Raw genomic sequence first — 16,526 nt, 5'->3', positions numbered from 1 at the left:
GAAAATGTGGGTGTTTTTAGGGCAAGGTTCAAGAAGAGAACACAAATTATTAATTGAAATGTGGAGGAACCATTCGGACTGGTAATAATTGCTTGGTGATGAATGGTGCTGAATGAACGGGCTTTGTGTCCCAGCAGGATTTGCATTGGTCACTCAAAATTATGGCTCCCACAGGACTGATGGGGCTCTTTTTTGTCCTGGTGCAGTTCTTTTATTATTATTCTTCATTTCTAAGTGACTTTCTGGGCATTCAGTTGGACGTCAACATTTCCAATGTGGGGAGAACACCTTGTCTTCCTCAGGACACCATATGTTAATGAATTAATATTTATCAGCCCATAGCAAAAAACTGCCCCAAACACCTGGGAACGGCCAGGATAGGAGCATCCCTCCCTGTCCCCCATCCTCAACCCCTCTTCAGACACCACAAAAACTTTGAGAAAGCCCAAAACAGAGCCGGGCCACCACACGAGAGCTGGCAGAGGAAGGGGCAAAAGGCTCGTGTTTTCTCCAGAAGCAATAAAGAAACAATCAGCAAATAAAACGAGGACACGACCCAGCACGACGGCTCCGGCTGCTCTTCGCCTCGGGGACGAGATGTGACAGCTTTGCTCATTTTTGCCCTTTCCTCGCCCGCCGGCGGGTACCGTGCTGGCGTTTGGCACGGTTTGATGGGTTTTAAAGCAAAATTTCAGCTTTGCATTTGAATCAGCTGCCTCCGGTCGGGGATGGTGAGCAAAGCAGGTTTCTCGCTTTCACCATCCTTGGGGGGAAAATGCAAAGAAATGCTTTTACCTGGGGAGGAGGTCAGGAAAAATAGAAGCAAAATGAAGCCGGGCTCCCGGCAGCGGAGACAACGCCTGCATCCCAAACACCCCACAAGGCTTCCAGTGCCCCACCTCCTGCTAAAATCCAAATGCTTGTCATGCTGAAGGAGCCCATGGGCCACCTCCCTCCTTGCCTTGGTGCCCCCCATTTCCACTGGTGGCCCCAAGGACTGCATATTGCTCAGGGCTGGGTGCTGGCCGCAGCTGGAAGACGAATGTTTTGTTTTTCCAAGGGAAAGGCTATGCCTTCTGCCTCTGTTAATGTACAGCATCTTGTCTTATTTGTTCCTTGCTGTTCCACGGCTGAATTACTGCAAGAAATGTACCAGTGCCTTGTGCAATGCTTCTTCTTTATAACTGTGAGATCAGCTTGCCTTCAGGCTCCCCTTCCAGATATCAGGAGCTGTTTCACCCTCAGGATGCTGAAGCACTTCCCTCCTCATCCTCACTCATCCAGCCCCACAGTGCTCTGCCCAATGGGGAAAAAAAGGATGCTGCAGGGTAAGAGCATCCCAAAAGCACACCTGCACGTCCCCAGCCTGATTTGCTCTGCAATGCAGTGACTGTGTGTCCCATCTTGCCCAGCTCTGCTTATCTCCAGCCATGTTTCCATCTGCCTCTGCATGCTCCAGAGCTGGGTAACACCTGCTGGAGGTTATCTCCTTGCAGACAGAAAATGCATTACTTGCAACAGCTTCCATCCCCTCAAATTCTTCCCATCTCTCTCCTGAGGTTGTTGTCACTGTGCTCTCCTGGTGCCCATGGGGTGGAGATGTGTAAGCCTGGCTCCCTGGGTCCTGCCTGCTGAATGTGGGAGATGGGAATGAGCTGTCCCAGCGTCCCCATGAGGGATGAGGGGGACTGAGTGGCATCTGGCAGCAGTGTGGAGCCCATATCATTAGGCAGGGTGGCGAGGATAAGGCTAGTCCAGATCACAGTGGGAACAAGTGGAAAGAATCAGTGGGGCATGGACAAGTGTCCGTAATGCATGGATGTAGACTGGGATATGGGCATAGATGTGGGCATGAGAATAGTCTTGTACACAGACATGGCTAGGGACATGGATACGGCCTTGCACCTAGGCAAGGGCATGAAAATGGATGGATTGGCACGGACACGGATATGGACGTCAGCATGGACATGGATGTAGACATGGATATAGACTTGCACATAGACATAGACATGAGCAATCCCACAGCACAGCTCAGACAGGCACTACCAACCCCAAGCTGAGCTCATATAGGCTCGCAAGCCCACAAACTGGTAGAGGCCTCAAGTGGGGCTGATTGTGCCCATTAGTGTCCCCACGGTGTGGCAGATCTTGGGTGAAGGTCACCAGGTTCCACCTGTGTCCTCTGCCCAGACACAGTGGTTGAGCCATGCAGTGCACCAGCTCCAGCTCAGCAATCTACACTGCCACCACTCCTCACACGTCACCTGGGTGCTGGAGCAGTCACACAGTGCCCATCAGGATGGGTTTTCTCCATCGAGACACATCCAACTACTTCACTCTGCTACCCTTCCTGAGCTGAAGGAGGAAATTCAGGTCTGGTCCTCTGGCGGCCGTGGTTGAGCTAGACCTGAACCTTTGCTACCCTTGTGGGTAATGTACACAAATATTTACTGCATTCTGCACCCTGCTGCTCAGTGACTGGGTGTTCTCCACCACTGGGTGGCAGTGGGTGCCCACACACACTTGTGTCACCACATCCCACACAGATGTTGAGGCTCTCCCCTTCTTGCCCTTTTATCCTGCACACTGCCAAGACACAGGGACCAGTGCCAAGCAGAGACAATGTGGTGGCCTTATGTCACAGCACCTCTGCAGTTGCCATCTCCTTGTGCATCATTCCCATTGAGGATGCTGCAAAGCTTTCACCTGGAATGCAATCAAAAGGGGTGGAGTTGAGGCCAAGAACATCACCCAACTTTAACCAGCAGCCCTCTGGGTCCTGTCCCCACCGTGGGATGTGGCTGAAGCAAGCAGCACTCCCTTTCAGGGTGGCCAAGACAGGCTTTTGCACTCACCTCTGGGGACAAGAGAACAGGGACAAAGTTCTCACAGCCCCACATCCCTTTCTTTGGGAAGCCAGAAGTTCCCCAGATGGAGACAGCTGCAGGGACCCCCCAGCAGAGCCCCGGGCTCCATCAGTCCCCCCAGGGCTCTCATGATGGTCCTAGATCCAGCCGAGCCTGCAGGAACGCAGCCATGTCAGAGCAGCCCTGGAGGTGCTTGTAAGACAAGGGATGACATGCTTGATGGGACTTCTTAATTAGCTCTCGCTAAACCAAAATGTACCGGGGCTCCCCTGGCGGAACAGCATCAGACAAAACATTAATCATGCTCCAAATAAATAATTAAAACATGGTGGCTCTTGAAAGGGGAAAAAAAAAAAATAATAGTAATGAGCAGGGAAAAGCAAAGCTGTTGGCTTTGATGCAGTGGCCTTGGGGAGGAGTAGAGCTGCGTCCCCAGTGCCACTTGAGCCAGGAGGGACCTTGCCTTCAGCAAAGCCTATGGCCAAAGTCCTGGGGTGTCAGGATCAGCGCCGGTGGGACTCATCCCAACCTCATCCTTACATCAAAACCTTCATTTTTTACCAGCTGGCTTCCAGTGCTGGATGTGGCTCATCTGATGACCTGGAATGTTACTTATGGCCACCATGGGATGCTACGCTGCAGTAGGTGCCCTAGGAACACCTCTTTGCCCATGGCTTTGGGAAGGAAATAGCAAAAAAAAAAAAAAAAAAAAAGGCTTGGAAAAAGAAACTCCCCCTCCTCATCCTTTTTTTAGCTCAAGAGGAGAGGGTTACTCAGCACAAGCAACACAGAACTTAAATTATGCACAGAGCTATTTGCATAGAGGAGCAGGGTTTGGGAAGAGCTGATGCCACCCCTGCTTCCTACAGGGTGTTTATTAAAGAGTAAGTTCCAAAGCAGCTCCAAGCCAGGCCACGGTGGGACCACTGATGGTGCTTAATGCAATGAGCATATTTTTAAGCTTCTGTTTTTTCCTTCCTGGCCATCAGGGCTGCAGAGAGATGGGATTGCTCCTCTGTCCATCAAAGAGCAGGCAGCACCATGGATGGGCAGCATCCCCTGCCTTCCTCCTCCTGCTCTTCCAAACCTGGTTCCCACTCAGCCAAGGAAGCCATGGTTCACCCCTGCTGAATGTGGGGCACACAGAGCATAGGAGCAGGGGACACCTGCAGATGCTCAGGTCCAAATGTGTCTTATTACATTAATATTTGCTGGTAATGAAGTTAGATAGCACTTGGAGCTCCAATCAAATTAGGAAAGCTATAATGAACAAGAAGTGGTGCATTAATTCATTAGCAGGGAATTATACTAAATTATCTCGGCAAATACGGCAAAACTTTAATTTACCAGAGGTGTTTTCAAATGGCTTTTGCTCCTTCACATCCACTTCCACTGCAGCACTTTTTTTCTTTTGGAAGGCAGCAAGAACAAGAGAAGTGAATTAATTGCAGCTCCTCAGGGAAAGGCTGTTGTCTCTGGGATGGTAATGAATGCCCACAAGGGATACCAGGAACTTTGCTTTCTTTCTCCTTTTGTGAGGAAAACGGATATTATTTACAGTAAACAACTCAATTTCACCTTCACCAAGATTTAGAGCAGCATTCTGCTTTGCTAATTGCCATGGAAAGAGGGGGGAAAAAAAAAGGAAAAAAAAAAGCCATGTAGCAATTTACTTGAACATGTAGAGGCAGAGCATTAATAATGCACATCTTTGGGAAACCAGCCCTGATACAGATCTGCTGATTTGTGAGCACCTACAGCAAGAAAAATGGGCAGCCAAACTTCCCATCATCTTAAGGGGAAGGTCCAGAGCTGTGTGGATGCAGAGGACTGAGAAAGGACACAGCTTGTATCACCCCAGCTCAGCACAACCACCTCTCGTGTGCTGCTAAGACCTCACAGAATGGCCAAAGTGAAGAGTTCCTCTTTTCTTTCCTTTTGCCTTCCTCTGGTTGATGCAGCATCTCTGAGCTGCCAGCCCTAGCCATCCTCCTTCCAGCCCAATCCATCCTATGACCTCTCCAGCAGCACCCTCACTGGGTGAAGGCCCCACCATAAGCTTGCAGAAGTGAAGTACCTCTCTTGGGAAAACCCCCAGTTCATTACTTTTTACCAACTTTTAATTGTTCTTGCTGTGATCTATCTCCCAACAGGGACAGTTGGAAGCAGTCAACACAGATGGGCATTTGTGCTCACACGTCACCCAGCGGACGGCACAGATCTCCTGCTCATTTATTACCCTTAAATCCTTTTAAGTAGCACCTGATGTTCTCTCGTGCAGTAAATTCTTTTCCTTTTAATTAATTGCCTGGCAGCCCCCCCATATCCTCTCACCAACGTCTCCATACAACGTGGCAATCAGGAAGTGGGAGACACCAGCGAATAACTGCGCTGCGTTCTCACTCCCATTATTAATTCCCACAAATTGATTGTTCTACCAGCATCTGCAGCTTTCTAATTAAGTCTTTACTCAGGTGCTCATGTGTGCAAGGAAAACGAATGCTAATAAAGAGCAGAAGGGATGTGGTGTGCACAAGTATGCTGATTGAGCATTACCGCAGGAGCAGCTCCAGCCATGGGTTCAGGAGCTGCACCAACAGCCCATGAAGGTTTCTCAGGCTCACCCAATGCTCTCTGCATCCTATGTGGCTCAACCAAGCATGTTTAGTTCCTGTGGACACCATTGGCAAATGGTTTTATAGATCAGTGAAGACAACATTGTTGGAAGGAGCATCAATATAGACCAACCCCCACAGTATGGTGGTCCCCATCAGCACCCCATTGGTGTGCCTAAGGACCTGCCTGGCCACACTCAGCCCAGCCTCCCTGGGCATGTCATTCTGTTGTGTCAGGGAAGAGAAAGGGGTTTTAATCTCCTGTAGCTCCTCCACGAAACAGCTTGTGCATCAAACACTGAGGCTGACAGCCTGATCTGGGAGAATTTCCACCCATAAGAAAATTTTACATGGCTGTCTCATTTTTCCACCCGATTATTTCGGCTCAGCTGCTTAATTCATTGAAAAGAGAAGTAGGAAACATTTTCCCCTAAGCACATTGTCCCCAGGCTTCTAAATCAAGCTCGCCTAGGGATGGGGATCCTACTTCACACCCCACAGAGCACAAGTGCCAGGCTAATTGCTCCGTGCAAACAGGATCATTCCCTGACAAGGGGTTGCATAAGGCTGTTAGGGAAGGATCATTTGCAGCAACATAGCTCTGCTCAGGTTTTGTCTGAGCATGTTGTAAGGAAAATCAGCAGTGCGAGATTGCAGCCTAATGGCTAGGGTCTTGCAGCCCAAGAGCTTAAGGGGAAGAAAAAAATTAAGATGACAATTCTCATTCTGTGATTCAGCTGCCAAGAGGAGGCAATGCCTTTAATCAGCAGCAAATATAGAGGGACGTAGCAAAAAAACAGAACAAAATGCCCAAGAACTGGAGCTGCTGGCATTGCTCTCTGGCTCACAGCTTGGCCTCTACATAGTCTGTCTAGGATTCAGCTTGAGAAGGGTTGCTGTGTTCATCAAGGTTGGAATGAACACTAAGATCATCCAGCCCAACCAGCAGCCCATGCCTGATCATCACTCAGTGTAACATCTACTCTTTTCTTACACGTAACCACAGACAGTGTCTCCATCACCTCCCTGGGCAGTCTATTTCAATACCTCACCACTCCTTAAGAGACAAAATTTTCTTTAATAACCTCACTGGATAGGGTTGCTGCAAACATTAAGTATTTGACTTCTTGTATAGATGGAAACCGAGAGCACATGGATAGAAGGCAGCCAACAAGCTTGGGAATTCCCCTTGCAAAGCACGCCATCCCCAACCAAGGCACATTCCTGATTAAAGGTGTTTGCCTCCACTGCTGACTCGCCCAAGGCACAGGACCCCACGTTGCATGAAACAAGGCAGTTCACCTGATACACGCAGATGACTTCATGCCCTCTAGCTCTGCAAGAGGCACGGACATCTGGCCACAGGATCAGGTCAGGCTATAGGTGAGCTTAGCCAAGCAGCTAAGCTTATGCTGTGCAGGAGAGGGAAAAGCTACAGAATGAGGTGAGGGATTGAACATCATATTACCTCCAGCCCTTATCTTCAGAAGTAGGAACTTTTCTTCTAGGCTATATCAACTCCTACCATCAACAAGTCCCAGACAGAGCTGCTGTTGTGTCCTCCAGTATCACTGCTGCTAAGGAGGAGCAAACAGGACTTCTAAAGCCCCAGATCCATTTAGCATCTGTCAGCTGCATTGCTTTTTCCCCTGAAAGCCCAAAAATAGGAGCTAAACCACCAGCTGTAGCCACACAGTGATTGGCTTACCTGGAGGCTGGTACCTCATCTCACCCCCATTGGAGCAGACCAGACCCAAGGCTGCCATTCCTCCTTCCCACTGAGGGCAAAGGGAGGACAGAAGCATTTCTTTTTATTAGGAACAAGGAATTACAGAGACACACTGGGAGGGCGGCTGTATCTTTTACACACAAGAAATATTCCAAGGGCAGTTAAGCTCAGCAAAACAGCAGCTATGAGCATGGCTACTTGAACCAGCATAGGAAGTCCTCCAGCAGCACCTGAAAGAGACAAAAACCCCTTCACTACACATCTAATGGCTTCCCACCATCTGCCAGGGGCAGAACTCACAGGATGTGTCAGGAAACTACTCCCCAGGCTGTCTTTCATTGATTATGCTAGAGATTCAGTGTAGGTATGAAATCATGAGAGAAAGAACATGATTAGGTCAACTTAGAGTCACCTTCAGTTGAGACATGAAGGCACAGATGTACACAGATCCCACATACCCTGTGGTGCCTTCCCTGCTGGCACACGGCGTCCTGAGGAACTCCACAATCCCTGAGCTGGATCAAGGATTAGCAGTGGTCCAACTGAGACTTCAGCTTCCGCTCTCCTCAAGGACCCATCTAAGAGGACACAAACATATTGAACTCACGGGAGAGAGTTCCTGAGCACTTCAGATTTCAGGGCTTACAGGAAGGCAGCCCTTGCAAGGATGGGTTTCCAGTGGTTTGACATAAGGGCAGTTACAACACTGAAGAAGAGCCAAGTTTGTCGTTGAGATGTGACCCATTTCCTAGAGGCCACCCAGCACCTCTGCCATCCCAAGCTAGAAGGTCACCAGGACTCAGGGCTGCGTTTAGGATGTGCTGAGCCCTACCTTGCCTGGAAGAAGCATCCCTCTTCAAGCGTCTCCCTGACCATCTGGCCAGAGGGTTGGTTCTCCGGGAGTATCCTCCAGACAACAGACAGTTGCCTGTCTCACAGCAGCTGCAGATATCTCCACTACCCTCCACAGGAGCCCAGCTGAAAGAGAAATACCCATGAAGGAATCGGTTGTGAACCCTCTCCTTCTAGCTGTGCCCATCCACACGTCCTTCAGCTACTCACAGGCTGCTGGCTTTGTTGAAGGAACAGGCTTTGTTCAGTGGATTGGGGGCCTGGTCTGCTGGAGAGACCTTCAGGTGACACGTGATGTAGATCTGGAAGTGAAATTAAACCAACATCCCCAGGATGAGTTGAGTTTGGTCCTGCAGAACACGACCACGTCAGAGCAGGCCAGGACAAGAGGGGTAGGCATCGCTTCTCACCAAGTTTCTGTCATCTCCTGCAAACTTGAATGCATCAACCATGAACTGCAGTGTTTCCTGCCTTGGCCGTGGAGATATGAAGGCTGAAGTGGCATCGTCTGCTCTTCCATCCACCAAGCACCTGCATGAGGGTCCGACATCAGGGCAGCCCCAGCTATCTGCAGCATTACCCCACAGCCCAGGCCACCCCCTTACCCGCTGAGGTCAATCAGGGCGTATCGGGGAAAGGAGCTCCTGTCAGGACTCAGAGTAGCCACACAGTCATCCACAAACAGCCTCAGTGGTACGTGGCCCCCAGCCATGACATCAGCCTGGAGATGCAGGCTTTCCCCCAGCTGCACACCATTGGAGAGCCTCTCCGTCCTCCAGTCATCTGGAACGGGAAGGCTGAGGTTACAGGCAGCTTTGGAGAAAAGCACATCGCCCTCCCATGTATGTAGGGCCCCTCAACCAAGGAGCAGCCCACGCATCCCTTCTTTAAGGCTTCAGTCCAGCTCAGGTCTTGCTCTGCTTGGGCCATACAAGTATCGGAGCGAAATGGGGCTGGAGCTCTACACCCACCACTCATGAGGCGCAGGGAGAACACCAGCTTCTCTTCCATTGACAGTGTGGAGTGGAAGGGAACCCACGTAGGTCGGACAGCATTGCTGCTCACGTTGCTCTTCCTAAATGGAAAGAGGTGTTAACAAACAAGCAACCATCACTGCAAGTCCATAGATGCAGAGGAACAGTCCTGTTTGCTCACCTGGGATAGTGACACTCAATAGGAACCACAGCCGGGCTGGTCCTTACAATGACCATGTTGCCAACAGGAGTAGGTTTATAGAACAAACTTGTTTTGTAGATCAAGGAGTCTGATGTCATCTGGAAGGGACATTTGGGAGAACTGATAAGTTCATAAAACAAGCCAGTCAGTCAAAACCTCAGCACTGACAGTACTAGGACATGGATATACATCAGCCATGGAGACATAGCCTGTCCTTCACATTCTCCAACCCGAGGAAAAAGCCAGGAGCTCTGCTTGCAGCTGACTGGGTGCCTCACCTAGTAGGTGCCATAGTTGGCAAAAACAGTCCTGCAACAGTCACACTACAGCTCAATTTCTGCTGCAAGCAGATAAGTGCTACAGCATAACCTCAGCCCTCACTATCACCTTTACCAGACCATTTTTAGGACTGAGACACCTGCAGAACTAATTAGGCTGTGTAATAGCGCATTGCCCCCAAAGGCTTGCATTTACTCATCACCACCATGGACTATAGCCTAGAGAAATCACATTACCCCAAGCAGCAGCATCACCAAAGATGGAGCAGCCCCTCACCCCAGCACCCCCCCTCACCTGTAAGGTGCTGCCACACTCATGCAGCCCAGCCGTGAAGGTCACCACGTTCTCAGCAGCATTCTGGGCCGTGGCTGGGCAGGCAGCCGTACCCAGGGTCAGGTCTGCAGCCCGGACCAGGCGCCCGGTACCAAAGAGGTCCCTGTGCACTGTGACCACCATCTGAGCCTCCTGGCACCACACAGACACGGGGTGCAGTGGGGATGCAGCCTGGAGCTGGGACACGTCCACCCATGCCCATGGGGAGGGCTGGGAGAAGGAAGGCACCTGGGGTGGCCTCCAAGAAGAGTCCCCTCGGACCCTCAAGACCCCTGAGTCCCTTGAAGAGAAATCCCAAGGACTATAAGATGCTGCTTCAGCCAGCATCCAGCACAACAGGACAACTCCCAGGCTGCCTCCAGACCCCATCTTCACACCAACAAAAAGAAAAAACCCAGCAGGTAGAGAAGAGGTTGCTCAGATGCCTTTTATACCTTGCAGAGCAGATGGGATGCACCTGGAAGCTGCAGGCGGGGCCTCCTGCAGCCCTTGGAGCATCCAGGGGCAACCCAGGTCAATGGAAATCAGCTGGGATCATTCTTCCCTCTGGGAGCATTGCCCTGAATTGCCCCAGAATGTTGTCCTGTGTCTCACCTGTTTGAGATGGTAACAGCCATTGTCACCTCGGTTTTAGGGGCACACAGGGAGGTGACCATGGAGGGGACGCAGGGCACGTTGTGTCCTCTTGCATCTCCTTGGACCACAGATCTTGCTGACCTTCTGACTGTCCCTGTTACCACCTATGTAACAAGAGAATTGCACCCAGCTACAGCAACCAGTGGCACGGCACCAAGATGCAACTTAAGGCCAGCAGCCCCACAGCACATCTCCAAGGCCAAAATCATCCCTCATGCTTGTGCCTATGTGTCTCTTACTATGGCTGAAATGGAGCTAACATTGCCCAGCGTTGTGCCAGAAGCTCCCACAGCATTTTAGAGGTTCCCCAAAAGCCCAACTGTGAGCATCAGCTGTTCGGACATGGAGGGAGCTTTCATAGCCCTTTAGCTGCCAAATCCACCTGGGCTCTGGCCCCTATGTGCTGACAATCTGTCCGTGCTCGATTTCATGGGTATCTGCACTGGGTAATTGTGTATCAAGTAATGAAGGCATCATAACCGGCTTATTTGCATAGAAAGCAGAGGTACAAAAGCTGATCTTCCCATAATAGCAGCTGATAAGTGAATGGCAGGCATAATCAAGAGATTAATTGGCCCTCATGTGTTAATTATGCTAATTGGCACAGCTGCTGGTACGTACAGTAGGATGACTAATGGCTCTACATCGCCGTGCAGAACGGGGAGGTTGGGGGTCACACAGAGCAACTGGGGTCCACTTGACATGGGGACAATGCCCTGCAGCTGAACAACCAGGAGGGATTTTAACACGGAGGAGTCGTATTTGTGCTGTGTTTTTACAGCAGCGCTGCATGCACGCCAGACAGAATGGGATTTGGAGGATGAAGCATCTTCCTCTCCATCTGCAGGATGGGTCTGGGGTTGTGCAGGCTGCTCAGACTCGCAGGAGGCAGCCGAATCCCAACAGGACCCCCCTTTCCTGCTGGCCCATGCATTAGACATCTGCTGCGGTCTCCCCAAAGTGTGGATAGTTTTATGAGTGATGAATAAATGATACAACAAGAAAAACCTCTCCGGTGGCTCAGGCTCTCTTTATTAATTCAGGAAGCGGTGGTCGGCTCCAAGCCCGGCTCGTGCCCGTGCTAGCTGGGTGGATGGGAGATGGATGGGCCTTAAACTCTGCCAGCTCCTGCTGGGTGGGAAAGGCTGAATGTCAGGGGTGGGAATGGTTTTCGTTCTCATTTGGGATCAATAGGCTGCAAGAAAAAGAGAAAAATCTACCACCTCCCAGCCACATCCATCACTGCGATCTGCATTTAATAGCTCTGAAGGAATAGCCCTTTCCGTTGGTGACTATAGATTTCCTCTGGTGATGAAGGACATTAGGGTCATCTCCCTGCTCTTTGCATCCCTGGGCTAGGAGCTCCATCCACTGGTTGGGTGGGTGCCATCCATCTCATCCATCCCTAGGGATGCACCTGGGACAGAGGGATGGGGGGAGGGCCCAGATTGGAACACGCCAGAGCCAACGAGCATCAGCACCTGCTTTTTTCCCTGAGCCTGGAAAATTATTGTGTGCATGGAAACGAACTGCATCGTCAGCACTTCTCTGGGCTGCTCATCCGTTTGTTTGCCAGGGTGCTTTTTTCCACTGGAGTGTTAAACACTGTATTAATCGGGGAATTGAATGGGTGCCCTGCCATGCTTAAGCAACCTGTACATACCTGAGGCAGCACACGCTTCTCTCCGGCCCACTGAGCAATGACAACCTCATTTTGCCTCCTGCCCCAGTGCTGCCACCCAGCTCAGAAGCACGGCCGAGGGATTTGCCTCGTGGTCATTAAGAGGCAGTGAAATGGCCAAGTCACCCTGCTAGCATCCTCCCATGCACCCCAAAAAGAAAGGAGCCCCACTTGGCGAATACATGGGGAAAAAAAAAAGTGGAATGTGCTTGGAATTTTAAAACACCACCACCCATTCATTTCCCTGGTCATAGACAACTTCTTTATGCCAGGTAGGGGCTTTTATGGGATATCACTGTTTCGTTTCAAATCTCTCTTCTGAGTCACCGAGATAAATACTGCCTGCTCTTCCCTTCTGCTTCAGCTTGTGTCTAAGTGCTGATGGATAAATCGCTCAAGTTGCCCGTGACAAACGAGGCCAGATAGCCAAGCCTGTAATTAAAACGTCTCTCAACCCCTTGGTTAACTCTGACATATTGGGACCAGATGCACTGCGGCAGCAGGGAGCAATCCAGCCAAAAAAAGAGATGGGTTCAAGGAGGGAAAAAGGGGTTCTGAAAATACCGACCCCGCTTTAAAAATACCGACCTGCTGAAAATAGCGCATTTTTATTCCCCACCAAAAGGATTTGGGCGCCGTGCATGCGCTTTTCAAAGCCCTTTGATGCCTGAAAATAGGCTCACGAGCATCTTTTGGGGCAGGTGGAGGAAGATGGCTCTAAACTGGCTCTGATTTCCACTGAAAGCAAACTTTTTTTACCTGACCTGAGTAATCAAGAAACCTTCTGCTTCCCTCTGCCTAACATGAGCTCACATCCTTGGCTTTGGGGCTTTGCTCCTCACCTTCAGGAGCCGAGACCCAGAAGCTGAGAAGCTTTTTAGGGGGCAAAGATGTGCTTGCCTTACAGCACATGGGTGCCCCTTCCCTCTGTGCAGTGGATCACATGAGGAATGACAGAACTGATGCTAGAAATCATCTCTAGAGACCACCTACTCCCAAATTCATGACGATGAGCACCATGGAGGCATCCCATCCCACCCACCTGCATCCTGTGGAGGTATCTGAGGCCATTTAACGCCCATGAAGGCCCTCAGCTTCAGGACGACTTGTCCCATCACCCATCAGCATTGGGCAGTGGGGGTTAATGGCTTTGTTCCCCCAGCCCAGAGGCTGGCTGAGCGCTAAATAATATTAATAGCACCTCCTGGCACCTCGTTAAAAATTGCACTAGCGCTTAATTCAGATTGTATATCACAGCCCCGAAATGAAATAACCATCCATCCCCTCCCTAATATGACTTTGATACAGGCACGCTTTAACTTGTCTCGCTTTTAGAAATATTTTTCTATTAAAATGCAGTGCCTGGCTGCACGCCCGGGAAGGACAGCTAAAAATAATCCCTGCTGGCTGTGATGGGTTGAAGGAGACCCCATCCCTTGGCAGCAGCTCCTCTGTTCATCAAACCCTACCGATGGATGGGATTAAAGAGCAGCCAAAGTACAGAAAAAAGTCGTGCAGTTGGTGCAGGGACGATGACAGCTCTTTGGGGTTTTGCTCTTTCTCCTGCTGCTCTAGGTATCAAAATGAAGAGGAGCTATCAAGGTAGGTCTCAGCACCCGGTGGTAGATGATGCCATGGTGGCAGCAGAAGACTGAGGGACAGAGCCAGAGCAAAGCTGAGGTCCAAAATATGCATACACATGTATGAGAATCTTTAAGTGCAGGTCTTTGAGCGCCAGCCCAGGCCATCAAACACCCTGGAAACACAGATGTGGACATCAGGTCACCCTCTTCCATGCTGAGAATCTCACGAAGTCAACCCAAACATTTAATGCAGTATGAAGCAGGGTGTCCTTGTTCTGCAGATAGGTGCCCTTGGACCTCCTCCAGCACCAAAATAGATTTTTTTCTCCTAGAAACGGTATAAGCTGTTGTAGATTCGTGAAAGAAGTGGGGTTTTAAGGTGGGAAAGAAGCTTGGGTCACCCTCACCCTCCCTTTTTCCAACCACCAACTCAGAAATCATCATCCAAAACGACCAACGTGTTTATTTGTCAAGGCACAAAATCCTCCAGATTCTGGATTTTAAATAACAGCCAAAAGCAACAGAAGACCCACAGCTGGACCCAGCTATGGACCACAAGCAAATTCATTTCTCAGCCTGCGTACAAAAGCCAAGAGATCCCCTGGTGTCACACACGCTTTGGCACCGGGTGCCCTTTCCTGCAGCCATCTGAGCAAAACCCATTTTGGTTTTACCCAAAACACATTAAAAGAGCATTGTTTCTGTCACAAACACTTGGGGCTCCAGGGATGCTAAGGCTTTGGTGCATGAGTTCTGATTTAACACTTCACGAGACCATAGGCACAGCGGTCCAGCTGGGGATGAGTACCTGTTGTAATACTCCATGGGTGGAGAAACATCCCTTAAAAACTAGATTTTGGTGTGTTGTTTTTTTCCTTAAAAATGATATTTTCGTGATTTTTTTCCCCCCTCCCTTAAAAACTAGATTTTGGTGTTGTTTTTTTTTTCCAGCATTCCTGAGCTGAAGCCAGGTGATGGGGTGGCATCAACGACTTGCTAAAAACCCCTGCATGTGCCACCTACCAACTTCCAACCCTTCTGAAGTAACGTGAAGACATGGCACTGCCCCGGCTGTTCCCTGAGCCCTGCCTCAGGGTGGGGGGCAGACAAAGAACCCTCTGTGGAAAATCCTGGGTAATTGGAGGCATGGGATAACCACGCACTTAAGGCAAAAAGAAAAGTCCAGTTGGAAGTGCAGTGGTGCGAGGTGAAATGAACATCCTAGCGTGTCTCTGCAGTGATGCTCACCCTGTGGGCTCAGCCCAGTGCTTCCTACGGACACAGACGGACAGACGGACCCTCGGGCTGTGGCTTTGGGGTTCGCTGGGGTTAAAGGGAGGCACAGCCTCTCTCCAGCCCCAGGGCACCCCGAAAACACAGAGAGTGACAGCACTCTGTGCGGGGTTGGCAGCAGGATGGGGTGTCCCTGTCTCTCTGGTGTGTCCTGGGTTTGTCACCGCAGGGGACGGCTGGGCTGGTGTGGGGGCACGGGGTGCTGTCCCAGCTCCCATCAAACAATTTCTTGCTCGTTATCTGGGGGGAACAAAAAGGAAGAAGGAAATAGACAATAAAATTAAAAACATTAAGAATAATAATTCACAGGCAGAGCTGGAAGAGCTTGCCTGTATCTCCCTGTCATGGATAACACAGATGTCTACGGGCAGATACATGGGCATGGGAAGATGGGCTTGAATTTTGGGATGAAAAATCAAGAAAGGTGGTCTGCAGCTAGCAGAGGGGAGATAAGAATGGAGAGATGAAAGATGGAAGAGAGAAAAAAGGAACACATTGCTACCTAATGCTTTTCTAGATGTGGGAATGGGAGGGGAGAAAAGGCTTTTATAAATCTATTGGAGGAGGGGAAAATGGTAGGGCTAATAATAAAGGTGAAACTAGCAGTGATTCAACATCACTGTAAACTCAAATCTCACAGATTTTCATCCAAAATTCAGTACCTGGCAGCTACTCAAAAGAGAAAGGGCCTTGGGGAGACCCAAATTCCTGGCAATGACCAGGACAGGGCTGGAACAGAAGGGGAAGCTGGGATCCTTGATGCCATTTCTCACGGTACAGGCTTTCACCCAGCACCCTGAAGGCTAAATAAAGCTTTGGGGGCAAAGCTTGGGATGCTTCAATCTGTCTTGGCCCCCAGAAAAGCTCCCTGTGTGCAAGGAAAACCTGCACAGGAGACAAAACTTTCTCAGAAGCACCTTACAGATGAGCCTCTCTAACCAGAGCATGGACAAGGACACCCAGCAGACACACACTCACCTGCTTTGTCTTCTGTGCTCTTCAGTGGCTGCAGAGCTGCAAAAAGCAAAACCAGCAGTGGTCAGCTTGCATGAACAGCTCGAGACCTCCCCCCACACAACTGCTTTTGGCATATTGGGATGTGGGGAGCTGTGCAATCAGAGTGTGTCTGCCAGCCTCCTTCTCAGCACGGTACTGAGAGCACTGGGAACCAACCCGCAGCACCCACTTACCTGTCTTTTGTTCTTCCCCCTCCACGTCCTGCTCCTCAGTCCCTACAAAATAACAACCAGGAGAGAGTGAAGCATCCTCAGACCTCCACCAAAACCTCGATGGGTTCATGCCTGCATCCCTGCCTGAGCCTCCCTGCCTCTGCTCACATGCGGTACCCACAGCATCCCACATCCTTCCTCCAGCCCTGTGCTGAGCCCTGAAACCCACGGGGGGGGGGGGGGGGGGGGGGTTTACCCGGGGGGGGGGGAGCCCACCCACACCAACCCAACCTTTTAAAAACCGGCCAAAAGG

At 50.4% G+C, this 16,526-nt stretch overlaps 2 protein-coding genes across 4 annotated transcripts in view; both read right to left on the bottom strand.

Annotated features, from left to right (window-relative positions):
- Positions 1–7,276: 7,276 nt before the first annotated feature.
- Positions 7,277–10,239, bottom strand: LOC122187866 (zona pellucida sperm-binding protein 3-like). Its single transcript, XM_042885719.1, has 9 exons — positions 9,813–10,239; positions 9,219–9,337; positions 9,035–9,138; positions 8,669–8,846; positions 8,474–8,594; positions 8,274–8,365; positions 8,044–8,189; positions 7,670–7,789; positions 7,277–7,441 (listed from the first exon to the last, which is right to left on the bottom strand). The coding sequence occupies exons 1-9, from the start codon at positions 10,218–10,220 to the stop codon at positions 7,311–7,313; spliced, it is 1,419 nt and encodes a 472-aa protein (XP_042741653.1). The 5' UTR covers positions 10,221–10,239; the 3' UTR covers positions 7,277–7,310.
- Positions 10,240–14,188: 3,949 nt separating this feature from the next.
- The window catches only part of CD276 (CD276 molecule), an 8,310-nt gene continuing 5,972 nt past the window's right edge, over positions 14,189–16,526 (bottom strand). For all 3 annotated transcript variants that reach the window (XM_042885698.1, XM_042885697.1, XM_042885696.1), the window contains 3 exons: positions 16,235–16,276; positions 16,023–16,058; positions 14,189–15,284 (listed from right to left, as the gene is read on the bottom strand). In XM_042885698.1, the coding sequence (XP_042741632.1) occupies positions 15,262–15,284; positions 16,023–16,058; positions 16,235–16,276 (101 nt within the window). In that variant the 3' untranslated portion in view covers positions 14,189–15,261. The remainder of the gene's footprint in view (positions 15,285–16,022; positions 16,059–16,234; positions 16,277–16,526) is intronic.

This window comes from Lagopus leucura, unplaced genomic scaffold (assembly GCF_019238085.1).
Source record: "Lagopus leucura isolate 7727_CA_CO unplaced genomic scaffold, USGS_WTPT01 Super-Scaffold_100052, whole genome shotgun sequence".
In the NCBI taxonomy this organism is placed as follows: domain Eukaryota; kingdom Metazoa; phylum Chordata; class Aves; order Galliformes; family Phasianidae; genus Lagopus; species Lagopus leucura.
This window is presented reverse-complemented; position numbering and strand designations above follow the sequence as displayed.

Excerpts from the sequence above, each read along its gene's own strand:
- LOC122187866 (XM_042885719.1), bottom strand. The coding sequence starts at position 10,220 with ATGGGGTCTGGAGGCAGCCTGGGAGTTGTCCTGTTGTGCTGGATGCTG. Across the intron at positions 8,595-8,668 it reads GCCCTGATTGACCTCAGCGG|GTGCTTGGTGGATGGAAGAG; the intron begins GTAAGGGGGTGG and ends ACCCTCATGCAG. Across the intron at positions 7,790-8,043 it reads GGATGCTTCTTCCAGGCAAG|ATGGGTCCTTGAGGAGAGCG; the intron begins GTAGGGCTCAGC and ends GTGTCCTCTTAG.